At 44.4% G+C, this 24,282-nt stretch overlaps 1 protein-coding gene across 1 annotated transcript; it reads left to right on the top strand.

The window, feature by feature from the left end:
• The first annotated feature begins 3,901 nt into the window (after positions 1–3,901).
• On the top strand, positions 3,902–22,855 carry FAM83F (family with sequence similarity 83 member F). The gene is made up of 5 exons (XM_064702360.1): positions 3,902–5,467; positions 9,083–9,250; positions 15,555–15,676; positions 16,243–16,955; positions 21,711–22,855. Exons 1-5 carry the CDS (start codon positions 5,012–5,014, stop codon positions 21,773–21,775), a joined length of 1,524 nt encoding a protein of 507 aa, XP_064558430.1. The 5' UTR covers positions 3,902–5,011; the 3' UTR covers positions 21,776–22,855.
• The last annotated feature ends 1,427 nt before the right edge of the window (positions 22,856–24,282 follow it).

The following is a 24,282-nucleotide window of genomic DNA, read 5'->3' as shown; positions in this document are numbered from 1 at the left end:
AGCTGCAATTAAGCATCCTATTCAGAAGCTGCATTGCTGGTTCCTTGCTGTTTTCTTTAGCCAGAGCTTCCATTCAGGATTTGGCTCATCTGCAAAGGGACTCTACAGCTGTCTCTCTTAATTTCTTCCCCCCACCTCCTGCAGGGGAAACCAAAGAAAATGCAGGTGCTGCTGGTTTGAGGTTTCATTTTTTAGCTCTTCTCTATACCAGTCCTGTAAAGTAGAGTAGTATTTTCCTAATTTTAGAGAATGGGAACTGAGGCACAGCAGATGACTTGGCCAAGGCCCCTCAGGGTAGCTCAGCTGAATTGCACCCAGTTTGAGTCCCTGCCTGTATGGGTGTTGAAAGAGCAAGAGACCAGGGTGTCAGCATTATTTCTTACAGGAAACTGCTTAAAAAGTGCTGCCCTGTGGAGAGGAGCAGACAGGGAAAACAGCTAAAGGTCTTTCTGTGCATGCTCAGTCAGCAAATACCTCGCTGCAAGACATGAGCCTGTGAACGCAGTTGTTCCTTTCTGCTCTCTTCAGAGGACTCTCTTACCTATTTACTCTCACATGGAAACATGTGAGTGGGAGGCCAGAAGCTCTCGACTCGACTCATTTGCAGCAATTCTCCAGTTCAGCAGCTAGGTTTTCTCCCTGAGGCAGTGTAATGTGACAGAAAGGAAGCTTCTGAAAGCATTTCTTCATCCTCAGGATTGCAGGCTGTCACTGCTGCTGCAGAAGTGACACACCTGCCTGCCACCGCCTGCAGCTCTTCGGGTTGCTGGAGGGCAAACGGGGAAAGCAGGAGCTTCTTCCTCTCCACCCTGAAATCCCCTTGTTTCGGGCTTTTTTTGCTCTGCCAGTACTTGGACATGACTAATGCAGCCATTGCTGTGCTGGCTTGGCAGCCCTTGCAAATGGGATTTCAGACTCGGGACAAGTGGAGCACAGCTCGTTGTGCACGTAGCAGTCTCCCCACAAACTCCTGGATGCTGATCCAGAGAAGAGAGTCAAGGAGGTGCAATCTCCACCAAGCCTTTGTGAGTCTTGCTGTGGTGCCAGCCAGCACAAGGAATGAGTATAGTGTTTAATAACAACCATGGCACAGGCGCCTATTTATTTACTCTTCTGTTTCAGGACAGCAAAGACCTGTCACCTCAGACTAACCTGCAGCTGACACAGTGAGAAATGGAAAACACTCTCTTGTAATCTCCATCACATAAACAATTGGTTGTCTTTGCACAACCAATTTTTAAGCAGTTGCTGCTTTTTATGGAAAAAAAACCCCAAAACCAAAGAACAAATCAAATCAAAACAAAAATCAACCTAAAAAGTAGTATGGTTGAATCACATTGGTTTTTGGTAAATCGTGTTGGTATTTTTTGGAGGACGCCACTCCTCACAAAAAGACTTCTACTATACAGCTCTTGAGCACTGTATCACAAAATTATATGTATTTTAATATCTGCCCCTGTTTTTGCTCTTCTTTTGCATGTAGGTGGTAACTGTTTTTCAGCAAAACAAGATGTAGGTGAGAGGGAAAGCATCAGGATTTTGTTCCTAAAGAGCCGAGCACTCAAAGGTTTATTACGAGAGCTTGTAGCAGTTTATGCCACACGAGAAACACTGCTGGGAAATTTATCAAAGAATGTATCATGAGGTGGGCTATTTAGGGACTGAAATTACATAGGAAGGACTGGCAAGAGAGATGTGTGCAGTCGCAATTAATGCTAAATATAAGGTGTCATATCTTTATCTAATGCACAGCCTGCACTGCCTCGCAAAGGAAAGTTAAGCAATTAGGCCCAAATAACCAGATTATCCGTGGGAGGTGTTTGAAGACAGATTTAAAACACTGTAATAGGGTTGGGGGAGGGTTACAACAAGAGGTAATATTTCCTGATAGGTTAGTTTACATCCTTTGGAAAACATTCTGGAACCAGACCAGAGAGTAAGCAAGGCCTTAAGCAGGCCTTGGCCTGGGACAACACCCACAGAGAGGTGAAAAGTAAAGAGAGCCAACCCTGCTGTGCACACGCAGCCCCTCCAGCAGGTAATCCCAGGAACAAAACAAACCCAGCAACAGACAGCACAGTTCTCTGTGGGTTTGCAGCTGCCTCAGCACAATTTAGAATCAGCCTTCCCTTTTCCTGTTTCTCTTGAGCCAATGCTAAGGGCAGAGAGGAAAACCTGTGCCCAAACAATAATGACTCTCTTTTGGAATAGAAACTGGAATTCACTCCTTGGTCCCAGAAGGGCCAAGGGCCAGGTGCAAGTCTTTTCCCCACTCTGCCTGACAAGTTTCTTCTTCTCCAGTCCTGAAGGGTTGGATTGACTCTGTGGCAGAGAGGGCAGCTTGTTTGCACAGCTCTTTCCACTCCTCTGAGGTGAGGCTGTCAGCAGGAGGATCAGAGGAAATCAAAAAGAACTGAATCATCTGGCCTTATAAAAACTCCAGTTCAGGAAAAGACTTGGTTGGAATGTACTGATGTGAGAATGGGGAGTGGGGGTGCCATGGGACATGTACTTGCTTTGGGAAGGGGTCTCTCTCACCTTCTGCAAAGCTTCTTGCCCCTGTTTATTCTATCAACACACGAACAACATTTTGTCTTCTAGAGTGAGAGGTGGGGACTAAACATTTCATCACAACAAAGTGAAAATAATCTCTGCTGCCTTTACTTGGATGTGGGAAATACTCGCTTGCTTTTAAATACAAAACTGTACATATATTTGTGAACCTACTGTTGCTTTCATGTGGGAGCCTTAGGTGAACACAAAAGACTGCATTGTGCAGCTACAAATGAACAGAGCATCCAGGATTAAAGAGATTTTATTTAGCCTCACATGAAATAGCAGAGCCGATGGCAGCCTCTGGTACAGGAAAAAAAAAATACAACCAACAAGTAATTTAGTGAGGATTGGAACTAAGAAAGTCACATCTCCTGTATATTTGTATATTGTGGCTGATTGACCGTGGTGCCTAAGATGGCAAAAAATTAATTTGAAGCTCTTCCTCCAGATCAAGCATTTATTAGCATTCTCAATTTTATGGAATATCTGAAATCTAATAAGGCATGAACCCACATTGTAACTTGCACTGTCGGGGACTGTGATAGAGTCTCTTTTTGCTATCAGGCCTGTTATTTTTCATAAATCTGTAGGGATGTAATTACACTTCTGCCAAACTTATTTGAAATCAGACAGTGGGCTCAGAAGTTTATTAGAGACATGGACAGACAGGCAGACAGGCACAGACACCATGACCATGTAAGTCTCATTTCCATCAGAAATAAGGCTAAAAGAACTTACATGGAAATTAATTTTTAAAGGAGACTTGATAGGCAGAGGAGTAGACCTTTGCAAAGTGTAATTTCAAATTTTAAGTGAATTTCATGCTAGGAAAAGCTATGGAAGACTGTCTGGAATACTAAAAGTATCTCTTTTACCTAAAGGAGAGGAACAGCACAGGATGAGCTGTGGTGGCCCACCTGATCCTCGTTTTTTTAAACTAACTCACACTGAGGGCAGGTGATTGCTTAGAGAGGGAAAACAAAGAGCAGCTTCAGAAGCTCTGTCCCCTATAGTTTTTCTGCATGTGAGCACTTAGGGGCTAATCACAGATGTAAAGCGCTGTAAATGCCTCTGAATGTTTGTATTTCACCACTGCCTTTGACTTTGTTTGTATTTCACCACTGCCTTTGACTTTGTCCTTGTTTCCTTGCTCATACCTTGCCAGCTCTGTCCCTGGACTGCAGAGGGGAAGCCCTGCTCTTTACCCTTTGTGTGCAATCCACAGTGGGGCCGGAATCTTGATTAGGGCCTCTAGAAATGATCACATACCTCGCAAAAATCGTACTTTAACATTACAGCCCCGAGTCTCCGGTGGGATGGGTGTGGCTATTTATTCATAGACTGTTTTACTCCCAGCTCTGACAGCAGCCTGCTGGGCAGCCTCTGGCACATCACTCTGTCATCTTCCCCTCTGTAAGCTGGCTACCCCACACCCCTTGCTTTTCTGGAGTCGCTGAGCTGCCAGAGGATTCAGAGAGGGCTGGCTAAGAGCTCTCTGCAGCCAACAGGCCAGTGCCTGTGGCCACCATGGTGCATTGCCCACCTCCCTGGCCCAGCTGTGTCCCCCTCTTCCTCATGAGATCCCTCAGGTGGCTGCCAAGTTTGAAAAAGGGGGGCAAAAAAGCTTAAATAGACTTTTGCATTTGCACCCCAAAATACACCTGGGGGCCAGGCCTGGTTCTCCTCCAAGGACTGCGGTCAGGACACTGATGCCAGCCATGCCAGGATGTTGCTCTAAATCTGGATTCTTTCACCCAGTGGGGAAGCTGATCCACACACCAGGCTGAGATACTCTATTTTATTTCATGTCTACACAGAGATGGGTGAGAAGTGGTAAATCCACAAAGCGAGGAAGCGTATTTATACATACATACACAATGCATACATATGCAAGCATATTTATACAATCCTATTCAGGCAATATTTGCATAATGAATCTACATCACTACCTGGCTCAGCTACTACTGCCTTCTCTTTCCCCACCTCGGTTTAAAGGCACAGGGTATTCCAAATTCATGTGTTCAGTGGGTAAGGGTCTTCCCTCGGAGGTGCGGTTTTCCCATTTCAATGCACCAAGTTCTCTCTTAGCACACAATTTCACAAGTCAGTTAAAGATTTCTATCCCGCATGCCTCGAAGCTGGTTTAGGCCACCACATAGCCTGGCTCTTTATCTCACATCCCGCATCCCGCACCTCTTAGGTCAGGTTGTTCCCCTTTTCACAGAAACTGTCCTTCCCGCAACTCGCGCCCCGTGCCCGGGGCCCACGCAGGAGCCGGGCAGAGGGGCCGGGCGGCGGGGACAGCCGTGTTCCCGGGGCCCGGGGGAGCGGCCGCCCCACCCGTCGGGGCGGGCTCGGGCAGGCCAGGTGAGGCGGTCCGGCCCTGCCTCTCCAGCTCCCGCCGCAGCCTCCTGCCCTCGCTCCCGGCCGGCGCTGCTCTGGGGCTGCCGGCGGCATGGCGGAGTCCCAGGTGCTGCTGCTGGACGAGCTGCACGTCAACGAGAAGGTGACGGAGGCCCAGGCCCGCTTCTACTACAGCGAGGAGCAGCGCCGAGCCCTGGAGGCGCTGGTGACCCGCGGCGAGGCCGCGTACCGGGAGGCGCTGAGGAAAGAGCAGCTCCGCGATTTCCTCTCCGGCCGGGAGCTGCAGGACCTGAGGGGCGGCTGGCGGGGCTACGACGACCCCCGGGAGGGCGGCAAGGTGGCGCGGGGGCCCGGCGGCGAGACCCTCTCGCTGGCCTACTGGCCCGAGTGCTCGGACACCGAGGTGCCCCCGCTGGACTTGGGCTGGACCGACAAGACGTTCTACCGGGGCATCAGCCGGGTGTCCCTCTTCACGCACCCGCGCAAGGAGGAGAGCGCGCCGCACCTGAAGGAGGTGGTGCGGGACATGATCCAGCAGGCGCAGAAGGTACGGAGCGGCCTCGACGGGCCGGGCCGGCCCTGCCACCCTCAGCCGGGCCGAGGGTCTGGCTCGGGGCATGGGGTGCAAGGCGGGCGAGCGCCCTCGCTCTGGCCTTGTAATGGTCGGCGTCCATCAGGCAGGGCTTTCCCTGCGCCTCCTTGCCAGTCGCGTCACGCTTTGCTGAGCTGATGCCTGTGATGGGGTGAAACCTCTTCACACCCTCTCCACCTCCCCTCACTTGGGCTTCTGTACCTGTGGTTCGCCTTGTCCTGTCCCGGCCTCATTCCCGGGTTCACAGGTCGTGATGCTGTTACAGCCACCCCTACCTGGTGTGTGCAGGTGTCCCTAGTTACAGACAGGGCAGCGTGTTCGTTATGGGATGGTGCTTTTTGGGTTTATTTTTTGTGGTCTCAACACCCGTCCAGCCCAAGCTGCAAGTAGACAAAGTGTAGACAATATGAGGCTGCTCCTCCCGTCTATCTTTCCCTGGAAATGACTGCTGGTGGTGACAGGGCACCTCTGGCAAGGAAGCAAACCAGTCATGATGCTCCAAGAGCTTGCTTTGAGCAGGTGGGGGCAATCACGAGGTTTTTCGTCACCCACCCCGGATGTGGGTGAAGTTCCCGGAGAAGACCACCCAGGAAAAGATATCCGTCAGAGCTGACACACCCCTTGGGTAAAGGGGAGAACAGCGTAAGAAACTTCATTCCTGTGCTTAGTTTTGCAGCTTTCTGGTTTTTCTGCTTTATAATTCAGCAGTCATTTCCTCCTCCACCTGTTCCCCTTTGCCAGCACACACTATATGCACCACTTTTACAGGCTTGTTCAAACCGAATCTGCCGGCAAACACAGAAAACTTTCCAGAGAGGCATTAATCTGGTGGGTGATCTTCTTAGCTGCCTGCTCTCAGAAATTGTGCACACCCTGTAATTCTGTTCAGTGACTGGTGTGATCAGTCACTTAGAAGCTGTAGTCCTTATGCTCTGATGTAGTGCAACTTCACCTCCTCCTTGCGCTGCTACAAAGGTTTCTAGAGACTGTTCAAGAACTGGGAAAGTTTGTTTCTTTCCCAGAAAGAAAGGCCATAGCTGTGCCTGGCACTTAGAAATAATTAAATCCTTTGTAGATTTTTATTTTTTCACTGACTGGACAAACTGTGCCCCTCCCAGCCCGAAGCTGGTTTCATGTTTAACAGCCATTTGAGTGTTTAATGGTCCTTTTCATAGATAACTATGCCTATTGTGTTCAGCTGAGCTCACCCTGGCAAAAAACACTCCAGGTAGCAGCTTTTTTAGTCAGCAAATGAGAGTGGGGGATTGTTGGGTTTGTTTTTTTCTGAAAGGGGGTCTGAACAGATACTGGTAATATGTGGCACAAGTCTGTGGGTGGCTTATCATGAGTATTTTACAAACATATGTTAATTAAGCTACCTAGCTGCAATGAGATTAGCAAGCATTAACTTGCCAATCTTAAAATTCCTGTGAAGAGCTAGGCACACCTATGGGTCCTACAGATAAGTTTATTATCCTTAGGATTGGAAGAGAAATGGGGAAAACCTCTTGCAGGGGTAGACACTCATGCTCTGACTTGCTGTGCTTGGGAACACTCCTAGCTGTGACAAGGGCTTGAGACGGCAAACACAACAACAGGCGTTGCCCATGGGAAATTTTGACTGCTGTTCTCAGTGGTCCCAAGTCTTGGAAAGGAGCCTGGGCTGACCCAAGGCCCCACAGCCTGGAGGGAGCCATCCCTTCACACTGCACAGCCGGTATGGACAATTAATGGTTTGTCCAGGATAGGGTGTAATTTCTGCAGTTGTTACACTCATTGCAAATGGTGGGGATGGAGAGAAAAGAAGTTCCTGCTTCTGCTGTCCATTCTCTATGTGGATGTTCTTATTTCAAATGAATATTATTTGGCATCCTTTCTCCTAAATAGCTCATCCATACCACTGTATGTGGGGGGAGAGGGAACGTAACAGGCCTTGGTTAATGCATGAGCTGTTCATGACTTTATTTATGGTTTGCTTGTATATGGGGTTGTTCAGAAACAAAGTGGTAAAAGGTCGCTGTATTTTAATTTTTAGAGATTCTGGTAACATTCCTGCTGGGAAGGGAGAACCAAGGCAGGACCTGAAATCCTGCCTAGTAGAAGTTACTGTGGGACTTAGTATGAGGTAGCTCCAGCACAGTTCACCTCCATCAGGAACTTACATGTTAATGATGAGCATAAATACAACGTCAGCTCTTTTTCTTTCTCTAACGAAGGGAAGCTGGTGTAAGCACTGTTGACAGAAGGAGCCTGACAGAGCAGATGTGTTGGTTGTTGTTGGCTGTACAAGCAGGGACTCAGCAGATGCAGTGGGGGATGTTTACTGTGGCATCACTTTCCCAAAAGCCATTTGTTCAAGGGCATTTTTCACAGGAAAGAGGTCTCTGGGGAGAATTATTCCCGCTTCCTTAGGGGGCTCCTGCAAGAGAGCTGCACCTTTTCCAAGCATCAAGTGAAGAAAGTCCTACAGTGTGGTTCAGTATTTAGCTCCATTCACACCTGTATATACCATCCCCAGCCCAGATGGGCTTATTGCTGTGATTCCCAGCACCTGGGAAATTAAAATTTAGACAGCTCTAGTCCCAGGATACTGTCAGCATGGCAGCTCTGACCTGGCAAGCTGATGTTATGCAGAGAGACTAGAAAAACAGTAGTTTCCTCCATTGATAACCTTTAAAATCTTGAGAAGAATAACTCAGGCAGAAAAATTAATTGGTATTTCTAATGGTGTAAAAGATACATGTTTTGTCTTTCTCTCCCTTTCTATAAGATCAGCATTAAAGTTACCCATAACCTTCTTGGTTTTGTTGTTACTCATCCTATAAATGTTCAGGCTTGTCTCTCACGTCAGTGAAACATTTTGTTTTATGTAAAATCTATGCCTGGAAAGAAGGATTAGTTTTATACCAGAAAAACAATACATGCGAAGAGAGGGAATGATCATTTTGCCTCCAAATCTTGAATACACTCCAGTCCCTTTCTGAGAAATATGAGGTGTTTATGTTTGAGCCCAATAAATCATTCCTTGAGAAGCCAGCCCTGAGAGCAGACTTTTCACAGAGATTTGGGGGAAAAAAAGGAAAATAGAATGTTTGTTTTCTACACTATGCATCATGGTTGAGGATGCAAGCCCTGATTCCTCTGCACATTCACTCTTCCATTAGACACCTTCAGGTTAAGTGTTAAAGCTGTGTTTTCAGTGGTTTTTTTCAATATATTTTCAGTGTTCTTCATTTAAGTGAGTCCTTACAGAGACTATGGAAGTTTCTTAAAACAGAGGGAAAATTAGGTATTTGGCTTTGGCATTCCTCACGCTGCTAAAATAAGTCAGTTTCATCTGGAAGAAGGAGAACTCTCATAAACATTTACTAAGTGCAGCAGCTAACTCAGAAAATTACAATTATTGGTAGTGCTTGGGCATGTACCTCCCTGTACTTTGTTCTCCCTATGGAGGCTTCTCCTCCATTATCTGGTATCAGTGCTCTCCTTTATTTTGCACCAGTGGGGCAGGCCTTCCTTTCAGTTCCTAATATTCATTCAGTTTTCTGTCTACCATCTTGTTGTTTGCAGATTATTGCAGTGGTCATGGATGTGTTTACGGACCGGGACATCTTCCGCGATATCGTCGATGCAGCGTACAAGCGCTGGATCCCCGTCTATATCATCCTGGATGAGGAGGGAGTCAGGCTCTTCCTGGAAATGTGCAGATGCCTTGACCTCAGTGACTTGCAGATCCGGGTAAGGTATTCAGTGCTAAACCATTATCTCCTGCAGGTCATTGGCCTTTTGCAGTTGCAGGGGATCTTGGAACTTGCTTGGACCAGCAAACACATCTCTTCCTCCGTACCACAACACTAAAAGTGATGGAACACAGAGGGATAACAGTGTGGCTTTATAATACAGAAGGAAAGAAAAAGGAAAGATTTGGATTTTTTTGCCTTTCACCCAAGACAGGGATCTGTGTAGTTTCCTGGCACTTATGACCTCAAAATTCCTGTTTGGGGAGAAAATTATCAGAGAAAGTTGCTGTAGGTCTTCTATGTGAGGATTCAAACTAGAGTTCCAGGTAGCTCTTGGAGTTGTCAGCATGGATCCCTCTTACAGGACACATACATTCTGTGAAAATCAAGACTTTCCTTCCCAACAGTGATCATCCTGGAGTGAATGAGCTTGTAGTCCTTCTCTTAAAGGAGAATTTAAGGGATTGAGGGCCACAGTGTGCCTTCATATAGTGCATGCAGCATAGCAGAGTAGTCAGTCTAGCCTGGCTGGCAGAAGCAGCCTCAGAGGGATCTCGCTCCATTACATACAGACTGAAATAATTTGTGTATTTCTTGTTAGCATTGTATTCTTTCCTTTCCTCCCCATCTTTTTAGCCACTGTTGCTACTACAGACTTGTTCTAAATCCTGAAAAAAGTTGCTGGGTTGGAAACAACCTATGGGATGCCAGACTCACCTGTTTGTGATTCTCTTGTTCTGTACAGCGGCAGTGGAAAAAGTGCTTTTTGCCTGGAGCATGGTGGATTTTCCTTAAACACTCAATTTATGGTTAAAAAAACCCCAAAACACAACCAAAACTCAAAAAGCTCTGAAGATTATAGAGTCTCATCTTAATCATTTTAGGGGAGCTATCTTAAATCTGGATGAAAATTACCTGCTTATATCTGAAGAGTTCTCCTGTGAACTACCACTCTGCTCTGAGTTTCATCAAAAAAGACATCCAGCTGAGAAGTTTTCCCTTTTTTTCCAAAACGGTGGTGGAAGTTCCTTCCCTCTGGTGTCTTTGAAAGCAAGACACAGACCTCATTATAACAGACATGTTTCAAGTGCCAGTGGTATTGTGTCTCCTAGGCTTGTGTCTCTTTGGTACATAGCTGTGAAATCACAGCAGTAGTTCCATCTGCTGTGGTACCAGTTTCCCAGTACTTTTCTTACTGTGTCATCATGTACAGCAGTGATGTCTTCAGTACTACAATATTTTAACTCCTGGACAGAGGGAATGAAAAGATATCCTGCATTTTAGAAAGAGCTGTGTTGCTATTGGAGAGCTGAGTTCCTTTCAGTCTGTTTTTTCTGTCTCTAAAGCAGTCCCCTTCTGCTCATCCTCTTATCCTTCTACACAGGCTTGACACTCCTAAACCAGTGATCCCAGTGATGTGCTACAGCAATGCCTAGGTCCTGCAGCAGTCTAGTTGTATGGCTCTCTCTAAGGAAGTGCAGTTTGAACTGGTGCAATCAAAAGAAGGAGAAAATGTTTCTGTGTCCCTTCTATGATTCCATTCTTTCATGGCAGCCTGTGCTATGTTTTTCTTTAGACATCTTCAGCTAAAAATAGTACAAGATGAGTTGAAGCAAGTCCACTGAGAAGAAATTTTTAACAACTTTTGACCTAGTTGTTCACTATTCTGCAGAGCTTCAGCCCACAGATTGCTATCCTTCAAATTTTCCCCCTCTTTTCTCAGGTATCTCATACTGGATCTAAATTCCCCTGAAGGTGGTTATCTTTTTTTTTTCCAGTATGGCTTAGGTATTTTTTTAGTCTTGCTAAGGCCAACGCAGTTAATCCCTGTATATGGTTCTATGGAATGACCAGAGACATTCTTCATGGGATGGGGAAACAAGTCATTTGCCTCTCAAGGAAGGTGTTCTCTTAGTATCTCACCCAGAGCTGCCTTGGACATGCCTATGCTGCTGCTTGGGTCAGTGTAGCAGAAACCATCATGTAGGGATTTCCCTGGCAACAGGCTTTGGATACCCAAGGAAGCTCCAGAAGGTTAAGGTTTCCCCTTGAGGACTCCTCCCAGCCCTTCTTCTGTAATGTGCCAAGGGTTGAAGATCCAGATTTAAAGCAAGAAAGCAAGCTGGGCCTCCAGTCTTGTTCAGCAGAATAATTTTGTCCCACGTTGTTTGATTGCAGAAGATACTGAAATTGCTGAGGAAACTTTCTTTCACCCATTTCTTATCTACTGTCTTTTTCCTGATATGTTCTTTGATGTCTGAGTGTCTTCTACAGATTTTTAGCAACAGGGAAAATGTTTTCTCCTTTTTGAATTAGCATTTTGCTTTATTCAAGAAGATTTTTACCATTTTTCACCAGACATATTTTCCCAGCAAAGGAGTTGCATACTATTCTTTCCTGCCCTTGTGCCCACCTTTCCCTTGGAATGCTTGTGTGAAGTACAGAGGATGGCTTCTTTTCTCAGGAAGTTGCAGCCACCTGAGATATAACTCTAAGGTTTAGAGACAAGTTCTGATCCCAGGGGGAGAGAGATGATGCACTACTGTGAACTGCAGGGTCACAATGTTTATTCTGTCTTCTGTCACCACTAGATCCTCATTTCGTTCTGTGTTTTCTGCCCTTTTGGTCCCATTGCCCTTTTCATCCAATGCAAAGTGAATACTTCAACAGTCCTAATACAGGGAGGTTTACAGTTAACACTGGGTTTTGCCCTTTGTCTCTGTACAGCGATGGACATTTTCACAAAATTCCTGGCTATTGTATTCTTTCTGTGGAGATGGCAAGGTATCATGATCTGCTGACAGTCTCATGGGAGGGAAACTGCTGTAGGAAGACCATACCTCACCCTACAAAGAGTAAAAGTTCTAACCAACTCCAAGCATTAAATGAGAAAACCTCTGTTTTTGTCTGAAGGCCAGAGTTCACCAGAAATGTATTTAAATTCAATCATCAGAACATTCATGGGTTGTTCATAAGAGCATGTCTTGTGTGTGTGAGTCATATGACTTCCTGAGCCTACAGGACATGGTTTGTCAGACTTCTGTTATGTTTGACACAAGAGTGTTCTACAGAGATCACAGTGATTCAGAGTTCTCATAGATACTAAATTCATAGCCCCTCAGAAATTCCTCTTTTTGCAGGACCTGAGGGTGAATGTTCTCACCAGATTTTAGATAGATGGTTTTTGTCTTCATGTTTCTGTTAACCCCGACCACAGTATCAGACACTCCTGCCCAAAGACAGAGAACTCTCCTAGAGTTCCGAGCAAGCCCAGGGAATGATTTATCTGCAGGAAGTTCACCTTCACATTAATTTTTACATTCATTTTCCTAACATGTAAGAAGTTTTTCCTTTCACTTCAGAAAGTCTAAAAAGCTTCTGCCTAAGAAACTTTTGTGATTTCATTTTGGTATTTTATGGGTTTTGTCATTGACTCCTATCTGAGATGAGGGAGGGGTGGAATGTGATGTGAAGCAGTGCTGTTGGTTTTTTAATGGTCTGCTGGAGTATTCTTCTAGACTACTTGTGACCTTCTGAGATGGGAGCTTGCAAGGCTCTCTTTTTGTAAAGACACAGATAATACTCAGTAATTATCTTGGCAGACCACGTCCCAGCTAGCTGCATTCCATCCTGTTCTACCTGAATACTTGCAAGTTACACTATTTTCTCAGTAACCATGCCCTTTCCAAAACTGTCCAGGGCAAACAGAGGATTTCCCAGTTCTAGGAGGGAAGGTGCACATAGGATTCCCTGGTGGAAGCAGTTGCAACACCTCCCTTTAGGGTCTGTCTTGTGTATTCCCCCTTCTCAGCCCCGGTTTGTAAGCACTATGGCCTAGGTTTGCCAAGTCAGTCACAGCATTACTGACTTTCTAAACTGGGTCTGATTTAGGTCTGATTTAGGTTTTTGTGGATTCAGAGTGAGGTTTAAAACTGTGACAATAAAGCAAGGAAGACCAGTTCCTTACTATTTGTATTAGGATGGTCACTCAGGCTTGACTGTTACCAGTCATATTGAGTTGTACCCAGGGAGATGTTAGTCACTGCTTGTGGTGAGTGGTGGTGCAAGTCTGTGGAAAGGAAATATAGAAATTTAATGCAGACTGCATCTCCCATAAGCCAGGATATTACAGAACAAACCTTAAGCAGGCTTCTGCAACAATACAGATCTGGAGGTGTTACTTCTATCTGGTGAGCTAACTGGTCCTCTACTCAAAATAATTGTTACTACTGTAACTCTAGTGCCATCTGAAAATGCCTGCAATCTCACTTCATTTATATTTGTCTCTCCTCTTTTGTTATTGTGCAGTCTTTGGTACATGAACCCAGTCTCGTTCTTCCTCTGTAGCTTGACTTAGCAGTCTACAAATGTTCCAAGATCCTTCAAGGCAGAAAATTGCCTTTGCTGGCAAACTATGTCTGGTGAAAACTGGTAAAAATCTTCTTGAATAAAGAAGTGACTTGTTAAGTGACTTGATGTTTATATGACTTTCTGCTTGTTTTCTGCATTTCAAGATGTATTAATGCACTCCTGTACCTATTTTATTCAAGGAGGTTTATGTGCTCAGCTGTTCAGCTCTATCCCCTCTGCGCCTTTCTAAGTGTTACATACAGCTCACTTACTGCAGAAATTCAAGTGTGCTTTCTTTCCACCAAAAGAAGGTGATAGAACATACAAGCACAGTAAGATCCACACTGTTATATGCTGGGAAGCTTTCTGCTCACACAGGCTGATGCTTCTCGATTCAAAGGAGTAATATCAGGTCAGAGCTGTTGACTGACTTCTTGTCTTGTGCTGTCAGCAAAGCATGATTTGGCAAATCCCACATCCAACATTAATCAGCAAGGAAAAAAAAATTCAGCCAAATTCAAATGTTATTTTAATTACTGGAAAGGGCACCATTTCTCCTGTGCTCTACCCAACCTGTCTTCAGCATCCCATACATATGACTCATTTGCTAGGCCTTGGGCAAGCCACTTCATCTTTTTCTGTCTTAGGCTACTCATCTTTAAAATGGGGTAATAATACTTTCAGCAGTGTTGGGAGCATTAATTAGCTAATGCCCACACAGGACTCCAGACAGATCAAGCAACAGCTGAATGCAAAACAGAGCTATCATCAGTTACTGTTAGTCAGAATTTGTATTTTGACTGCTGTATTCTAGTTGGGAAAATAGCAGCAGTTTCAAAAGGCAGGAGTTGTATTCAGAAAAAACAGCTTTTGAAAGAAATCTGCATTCTTATAATCACTCATTCCTGCATGCTGATTTCTATAGCCTATCAGTATTTAAGCTGTCGGTGAGGTTTATAGTAATAGGACTCAGCTCTTTGTGGGATCTGAGGCTGTGCTAGCATTAGCCAAATCCTCTTGATTTTTCTGCTCTGCAGATGGAGAAGAATGAAACAAAGATGAATTGACTTCCCCAGAACATCACAGGGAGCAGTATCAGAACTGCAATTATGCCTGGGACTATCTGACTCCCAACCCTGGATTTATGACTCCAGTTCACAGTGCTTTTAGCTTTTCATTCTTAAGGAATCCTTACATAAAAATATGGTGGAATGAGGAAAATTGTCTAGATTTGTGTGTCAGAGTGACAAGATCATTTGCTCCAAACCTTTACTGACATTCAATGTTTTTGGACTTGGGGGGAATGTTTCATGTTAGACACTTTGGGAGTTCAGCCTTGTGCAGCCAGGACCCATGAGCAGAGTAACACTCAGTCCAGTGTGCAAATATATCCTTATAGTATGCACAGGCACTCATCTATTGTTGAAAATCATGTAACCCTAACTTTGTGGTTTTTCTGTGTCTGGTAGTGCTTTGTTTCATTACTTGTAGATTTGCTGACAAAAGGGTGTGAGATGTGAGGTTTGGGGAGAAGTATTCTCTTTCTAACTACTTCCATTCATTTTATGAAAAGATTCTCCTTCCTCATCTTCAGAAATTTTTCTTTGCTGATCTATTCAGGACATTAGTAGAGACACTTATCTGAAAGCATTGTCTTGCCAGTGGCTCAAGTGAATAGCTGAAGACAGCAGGCAGGGTTTTGATGATGCTGACCCCTTGGATAGCGATAAACTGTCCAAGATGGAGAGGAGTGACCTGTGTAGACAGGAGATGACAACAGGGCTTACAGCACTATGCTTTCCTTTGCAGCCCTTCTGGTGGCTGATACAAAATGAGCTGTAGTCCCAGAAGTAGTGAGACAATGTGAGTGACATCTTAACACTTGGAGCTGGCAATTATGTAATTTTCTGCCCTGTTTATTGTGACATTTTGTCTTTTCACCTCCCTGTTAGAATGTCCGCATACGCTCTGTGACAGGAGTTGGGTTCTACATGCCATCAGGGAAGATCAAAGGCACACTGGCATCCCGATTCCTGATGGTGGATGGAGAAAAGGTGGCCACTGGATCATACAGGTGGGTTACTCTTGTTTAAGGCATTAATTTAAAGATTACTTTGCTTGAGAGTCTTCTTCACTTGTCACCCCCCTTCTATCCCAGCTTCTGTAATCTGTGTGGCATCTGTAGAAACTGGAGTGGGACAACAGAGAAGGTGACATAGAGCCCTTCTTCAGAGAATGGAACATGCCCATGCTGGCAGACCTTTGCAGAGGGCTAGAGACAGTTCCACACTGGGTCAGGCAGGGGTCTACAAGGACTCCCCGCCAGTCCCTGTACTCAGTTCTCTTCAGTGAGGTTTTCAGTCCAGAGACTCTTCCTGTTGATTCAGTGCTGCTTGTTTAAAAGGGTCCTTTTAAAGACCCTTTTTGCAGAGTTTCAGGGCCTTTTCTCCCAAATCTGGTCTACATGTCTAAAGAAGAACAATGATGTTGTGTCATGTACCTATTGGGGCCCATCTGGCCAAGGATATAAGGGAAAATGGCATAATGCTACATATTCCCCTGTAGTGTCTTAGGTTTTGTTAGGTGAGCTGGGTCAGGCATGCACCAAAATCTAATGTTGGTTCTGTTTCCTCCTCTCAGCTTCACATGGACTTCATCTCACATTGACAGAAACATCCTGCTAGTCTTGACAGGACAGCACGTGGAGATGTTTGACATTGAGTTTCGTGAGCTCTACGCCATCTCAGAGGAAGTTAATTTATACAAGGAACTGGGCATTGCTAACCCATTTCTCCATGGAATTGGGAAGCCAGGCTTTCATTCCTCCACCGTGGCTCGGAAGTTCATTAACCCAAAGTATGGTTTAGTAGCAGGGGCAACCCGTGGTGATATGATGCTCTGGGCTTCACGGCACAGGCAAGACCATCAGGGAAACATGGAAAAGGAGGAAACAAGTGAGTCAAAGAAACGGTTAAATCAGTTCCTGAATGACTTAGTCACATTGGAGCAAGTGTTCCCAGAAATAGATCCACCTCTGGAGAACTTGAACAAGCTGAATCGGAGCCCCCAGAAACTGTTGTCCCGGCTCCACATGGACCTGAAAAATAAATCCAAATCCAGAGAGTCCATCCGTGACATAAAGAAGGAAGATGCACAGAGCAATGCAAAGCAAGGGAAGCGGTTTGCCAGTGGGCTTTTCAGTCGCAAGGCCAAGCGCTCTCCAGGCTCAAGCATCGAGGCCAATTCTTTTGCCAGTGAAGGACATTCAGGAGAAGACCTTGGGAACATGAAACTGGAATATGAGAGGCTCAGCATTGGCCATGCTAGTGTTCGGAGCACTGGAGGCAACTCAGGTAAAACCCTTTACAGCATACTCTGCTTTCTGTGTCCCTTGCTTTGAACTTGGCTGATTGCTGCAAGCATACCCATTATGGGCACCTGTGAGTAGATCCTCTCATTCTGAATCAAAATGAGCAAAAACAAAGGGCAGAAGTCATATCAAATGATATAGGCAATATAAGTTGGAAGCAATTTAATGGCAGTCTTACAGTAGGGTTGGTACTTCTCATGTGGATGTTTCTCATACTTTTGAGCAGCAGAGGGAGAGAAAGGTGAACATTGCCTTGGGTAAAACAGTGCTCAGTCCATGAAGTGCATTTGCCTAATAAACAGCAGCACTGTGTTCTCTATGGTAGTGGCTAGCAGGCCACAGACAGATTTTCAGTGTAATTCCTTCCTTTCCTCATTAGAGTTTAGGCAGGTATATTTCCTGTGACAAATTCCTGGTGGAGAAAAGAGGAAAATGTGTTTATGTTGAGGTGAGGGCACAAGGATTGAAGGAAAGGGTGCAAGTCTTTTTAATTTGCTCCTTTGCCACCTTCTGAAATGCAGGAGAAGGTCATGAAAATAGAAGCTACAAAGAAGTAGGTCACTAGATCTTAACTTTTCTGTCTTTGCTAATGCATGATTGGTATTTTCATTAAGTCCTTCAAAGGCTTCAGTCAGTTGAAGACACAAATGATAAAGATTTCTAATGGGTTATGGGTTCGTAGCTAACTCCCCAACATTTTACATGTTTTGTGAGATTGAAGTAAATCTTTGGACTATTCATCCTGGTTGTCTTCCTCTCATTGAGCTGTTTTGGGTGTCAATACCTCCTGCACCATCAGGAAAATAAACTAATTGCAAGGAGAAAATTTCTCCTCCACTTATCTGACCAGTGCTCTGATGAATGCAAAATGCAGATGCAGAGAGATTGAATTGCTTTGCAGTTACCATGATGTGAAATGGAAAGATGTTCTTTTGGGACCAAGAAGAAAAGCAAGGAATTGAGATCATCAACATCAATGATTAATTAGGTTCCTGGAAATATTTCTGGCTAAATGAAGGACAGACTCAAAAATGCCAAATGAACACAAGAAAGAGGAATTATAAGAAGGAATAGTTAATTTATTTAAGACTGTAGTAGATCCATTTTAGAATCTGCATTTGGCATTTGGGGAGGTAGAAGTAAACCCTGGTCTAAAGAGATCCTCTCTCCAAGTAAGTCTTGAGCATAGACATTATGTGCTGGTGGGCCCCATTCTCAAAGCCAGGAAAAGCAAAATCGGTGAAGACCTGTGGGAGATGTATGGGCATTTCCACTCGCAGGAATGGAGCTGAGTGCTTGCACTACCCTCTAGTGACAGAAGGAGAGAATCTCTGATTCATCAGCACTTAGCATATCAGAGATTCTCACTGTCACCCGTTTCAGAGCAGCCAGCCTGGCCTTCCCTCAATGTCCTGATGAAAACAGGCCCAGCTTAAGGCACGAGAGGTTGATGTCTTTGGTGGACAGTGGGGCACTGCACCCTGCTGGGGCATTGCACCATCCAGGCTGCAGGGATGTCCCTGTTCCTCCTAAAACAGTGGATCTGTGCCAGACAGTCTGATGCTTGGTCTAGACCATTTCCACAAATACATTTCCATGCTATTATGTTCAGGTTTTATTTATTGCCACTGTTACTTCCTGCAGACTGCCAGGTCTTTCAATAAGGGGGAAGGAAGAATTGAGAACAGGTCTAAGGAAGATGCTGAGGTCCAGCACACCAGTCTTCCCCCTGTACTTTTTCTGAACCGATAAATCTTTCCAGTGAGTCCTTGCTAGTATTTTTGGTTTATGCAAATTGAGAATGCCTGTTCATGGTGACACTGGGAGACTCCATAGCTTTTGAAGTAGGGTGTAAGTAGACCTTGTCCATCTGGTGGCATCAAAGGCTGAAGGAAGATCATGGATTGTGAGTTGCTTTTGAAATAAATTACCTTCTTGTGAGAGAACACTTCTCTAGTCTAATAGTCCGAAAGTGGCATGTGAACAGAGATGGTAGAGGGCACATTAGATAGATGGAGATTCATGAGGAACAGAAAAGGATTTAATAAAAAATTCCTTAACACAGCCATGGAATAGAGTCCCAGCCTCAGTATAAAGATAGGAGACACTTTGTTCTTGGGTAACTTTAGGGCTGACTTGAGTTTAAAAGTTTAAGCAAAACTTTGTCTTTGAGAAAAACTAGTAAAAAGTGGTGCTGTGATATTCTGGGTGACAGAAGGGAGGTAAGCAGTGGAAATGAAAGAGAGGGTACTTGGTATGCAGGCAGGTTAGGATGCAATTATTCAGAGCTTCACGGTTTGAAATAGCTGCCCTTAGCTTTTGTAAAGATTAAACAGCACACTTAAGCCCCATGGGCCTGCCTGAGCACACATCCTCCAAAGTCACTATTAATTCTTTAGCACCACAGAGACACATCCCACCTTGCAAATGCATGGAGAGACCAGATCCACACCTGAGTAGCTCATAGAGTAGTTGAAAGACATTATTCAAGCAGGCTAAAAGTCAGATTCAGTCTTGTAGGAGCAAATGGTGATGAAGAGAATCTGAGCTGGGAAGGGAAATGATGGAAGTGTGTGCTGTGATGGAGTCTGAAAATCTGATGCAGCTTTTACGGGCTAGAAGAGGATTCCTATGAGTCAGAATTGGGAGTCTGGAAAATACAAGGGCTCCAGATAGAAAGTTATGTCCCAAACTAAGTATCTGAATTAACACCCTGAGGTGTTGTCCTAGCACATGGCAAGTTGTACATTGTCTTAAAAGGTTTTGTCAAACCACATAATGAACTTATCAGAATTTCACTGGATTTCACTGTTGCCTGCTGAGGAACATAAGAGCAGCTCTGAACCTGACCAGAATCTTGTTAATTTTAAGCTGGTGCTGGGCAGACTGTGTTCAGCAGAGACAGTGACTTCTATGTGCAGTTTCTGGGAAACACTGGAAAAATCTGAAAGCTGTGTGCCTTCAGAAGGTGCAGACTTTTTGGTTCTCCTTTGGAAGAAGCAAAGTGGGCTTGTTCAGAAGGGTTTGCTGTCCTGAGGTGCTCCATGCATCAACTTCATTCCTCATGAGCAGTGGTTGCAAAATACACACCCTTACTAGAAGGATTTTGTGTTTCAGTTTTGTATGCTTCTTGCAACAGGAAATGGAATTTATGCTGGGCACTGCAAAGGCATTGAAATAGCTGCTTGGTTATCACCAGTGTTTTTCAGCCAAAGTGAGATCATGGAAGGGTGGTAACTGGAATTTTCAGCCTCTTTTCTAAAGACAGAGGGAAACAGTGTTGGGTACATAAAAGGAGGATGTTTGCTCTAACTGTAGTGGGATATGTAGAAAAAGGTCAGAAGACAAGAGTAGAAAGTGACAAGAATAAAAGGGCTGGGAGTTGAAATTAAGCAGAGAAGCACAGACATTTCAAAAAAAGCATGAGTGTCTTGAATGTGATACAGACAGGGAAGGAAAGAGGGGTGGGGAGGAGATAGGAGTAATGATAACACTAACATGCAGGATATGTCAGAGGGGAACAGGTAGAATGAAATGCTACAGGGAGCTGTGGGGAGGAGGCACAGAGCAGCCACAGAAGTGAGGGCAGGGTGCAGTGCAACCTCCCAGGTGAACATCAAGGAGATGCAGTGTGGAAGAAAGTGAAGAGAAGGAGAGGGAGAAAAGAGAGCTCTTCTCTTCCCCATCATCTACAGGTAAGGGCAGCATTGATCAGATACCCTTCAGGCAAGAGAGTGACATTAAAAATTATGCACTTGAAGCCCAATTCAGAGGCAGTGCTTGAGTTGAATGCTCCCTAAACTTAGCAAGACTGAGACTTCTCAGTAGCATGTCACCATGACCTGTGGCAGTTTTCACTCTCTGTTTTCCCTCTGAACTGGCATGTGGCTCCAAGTGCTTGGGAGATGCACATGTACCTTCCTTCTGTACAAATATATGAGTGGGGCCTGCCTGTGTTCAGAGTGATTCCAAGCCACATGGCAGCCCCTGTCGGTCCCTGCTGCCCTGGGCCAGAGTCAGGCAAGCTTTACTGAGCTCAGATGAGCTCCCTTGCTTGCAAAGCCTCTGAACACACTTCTGTACAGTGCTTGAGACATATCCTGGGGCATCCAGATCAACATCTGGCTTAATGATGGACACCAGACAGAAGTGCAAGCATTGAAAGGTACAGATACTGGGAGCAGAAGAAATTCATAGAGTAAGCAGTGAAAAAAGCTAGGATTATAAAAAACTGGAGGCAGCATACTCTGCCACTTTCATGGGAGACCTTGAGGCTTGGGATTTGCAAAGGCAGTGGTGGAAACACTGGCACTAGAGATGTTTGAAACAAAATGTGAAAAAAACCTCTACTGAGAATGTGTGTGGGTATCAAATGAATGAGATGACCTTGGGTTTTCAGGGTTTTTTTCCATACCTCACTCTTTGGAAAACTTCTTACCCAAGGCATGACCAGACTATTTATCAGTGCCAGCTGGGACCTAATGAAGCTGGACTGGGTACAAGGCAAAGCCTAGAAATACTTCTCCAGTGGGTTTCTCTACAATATACTCTGCATATGATCTTATTTTAATGTTTCTTCATTTCACTACAGCAGAAAAAAAAAGTCATGAGAGCATGCAGAATAATGTAGGTCTAACACAAGGTGCATAGTAAAAAATGAGAGTGAAGCATGAGTCCAAACTTTATCCAGGGCTTATTTACTTAACATTAACACTACTTTAACTTCTTTTCCTTCCAGGTAACCTGAATCCAAACTCCACTATGAGCGATAAAAACAAACAATCTACCTGCGTGTTATCTTGATTGGGAAGGATTGTCTGGAGAACTAAAGACTGAATCACAAGCTGCAACAGTAACTTCTTGATTGATTTTGAACCTACAGCCATATCCTCATGCAGTGGTCTGTAAAGCCACTGCAGGTCCTGGATGCATCTGGCAGCCCTGGCTAAAGCACATTTACTGGGTGATGAGCAGACTTTGGATAGTTGATCCCTTAAATGAGGGTTAGTGATGAATGTATTAGTCCATATATCTATGTGCACACATATTTTGTACATAAAAACAACTGTGATGACTGGTCTCAGAGCTTGCTCTGTGCCCAGAGAAATGCAGGAGATTTTCTGACTTACTTGTGCTGCTACTTCAGTCTGTCTGGCTGCAGACTTGGAATCACTGTGTTGCATTGTTTACTCTACTGCACTGCAAAAATGTATTGATCTGACTGGCTGTAAGGCTGAATCCAATAGCAGTGGCAAATTCTAGGTGAAATAAGGATGTTTACAGACAGTGGAGCAATCCTTTGTCCATAAGGAGTCTTCCTGTAGATTCCTGTTGTCACTGGCCCAGGCAGGAGAAGGGTTTAGCCAACAGTAGCCTACAGAGCAGTATCGGAACTGTTTCACCTCATAGATGTAGCAGTCGAACAAAGTGATTTAGCAAGAATGTGGCAAAGAGGAAAAATGGAATATAGGGCAATGTTTAACATACACTTGAGACTGGGTCAGGAGAAATGCCTGATAAGGGGCCTGGGCAGGATCTGGGAGCAGTAACACAGACTTCAGGGGCTGTGGTCAAATCCTCCTTCTTGCTAATGCAGCAATGCTTTTACCGTTCATGGAAACTGAATGATTAAGGAGCACATCTTTGAGGGTTGAAAGAGGAAGCAGAGGAGGCATGCAATCTTTTCAAGCTTTTCAAATGCCCTTTTTTTTTTTTTAAGTTAACCTTTCCAGAATAAATCATGCTAAAACTGAGAGCTTTGATCCATAAGAAGCATTGTGTGCAATCAGACCAAAGGCCATCTGATCTGCTGTTCTGCCTCTGAGAATAGCCTGTAACAGGTGATCACAGAAGCATAAATAAAATACAAGGCTTGTATATACAGAGGTCGTTCTCTGACACCATTCTAGCAGTCTATGGACTTTCTCAGCTTTCTGGCAGTTCCTTCTGGACCTGGTCTTAATGAATGTACTTGTCCTTTTCTAAAAATCCTTTTTTGCTTTTGGCCTCTAAAGTGTTCTGTAGTAACAAACCCTAAATTCAGTGCATGTACAAAAAAAGAACTGTTGTCAGGCTGTTTTAATGGTTTCCTTGATGACTACCTCCTAGCTACTATGGGATCTGACTGGCATTTCTGTCCTCTTGTTCACTATCATTTTTCCACTTCTGCTCACTAACAGAGTGGATAAACAGATTGTTTTTGTCTCTACAGTGGGCAGATTGACATTTCACTCTGCTTTCTTGCCATTTAAATTACATATCCTGCTGTCATAAGTAAATCCTCTTGTGATACCTAAAAAAATTAGATCCCAGTTATTAGAAGAGACCCGAAAACTAACATGCCTACTTGCCAAAAAAATAGTTAAACATCAGAAAAACACAGGTTTAGTTTTCTTGCTTTTTGTTTAGAGAAACCATCTGGGTTTTTAGCTGCACAACAAATTCACAGCAAAGGCAATTGATGCACTCCCAACACAGAAGCAGCTGATCAAAAGACTTTCAGGGGCTGGGATGCAGTAGAGGTTGTTACACTCCAACAGCTGTCTGTAGTTGATGGTAAAATGCAATTGATTGATTCACTGATTGATTAATTACCTTTCCTTGAAGTATACTTAATTTGAATGGCAAGCAGGGCCATTTTACTCTATTTACCCTGCAGAATGTCTTGAGATGGTAAAACACCAAAGGTATTGTGCCCTCTGTTGAACTTACTCATCCTCCATGGGTTAAATTCTATATAGCCTTCTGGGAATGAGCTGTAGCTTTACAGCTAGGTCTGTCAGCTCATATTATGAGCAGCGTTTCATGAAATTGTTCCTGGTAATGGGGAAAAAAAGAGGTGTTGGAAATGACACCATCATTTGGATGTAGAAGTGATAGCTGAGTTATCCTGTTGGCTTCACGTGTGTAGCTCATGTGCCTAAAGCTACTCACTGTGTTTGCAGGATTTTTGAAAGTGGCATGATTTTGCCATACTTTGGTTACCACTCTGAAGATGTTTGGGAGACTTTTTTTCTCTCCTTGTATTTATTTCACTTTGTTAGCAAAGATCAGATAATAAATTTATTAGGCTGATGTTGTTCCACTTTTTGTTCTGAAAAGAGCAGTGTCATCTGGTGCTTCCTTTTCCTCCCAGGCTTTTAAAATATTTATTTTTTTTAAAATTGTGCAATAGGTTAATTAACTAATTAGCACCATGTTGATATATATGGTCAGGTTTTCCAGGAAGTCCTTTATCTTCTTGTTGCTTCATCCTGGGTGACTTCACAAATAGTCCAAGAGGCTGATTTCACTTGTCCATCCTTTCCTTC

Source organism: Zonotrichia leucophrys, chromosome 1A (assembly GCF_028769735.1).
Source record: "Zonotrichia leucophrys gambelii isolate GWCS_2022_RI chromosome 1A, RI_Zleu_2.0, whole genome shotgun sequence".
In the NCBI taxonomy this organism is placed as follows: domain Eukaryota; kingdom Metazoa; phylum Chordata; class Aves; order Passeriformes; family Passerellidae; genus Zonotrichia; species Zonotrichia leucophrys.
This window is presented reverse-complemented; position numbering and strand designations above follow the sequence as displayed.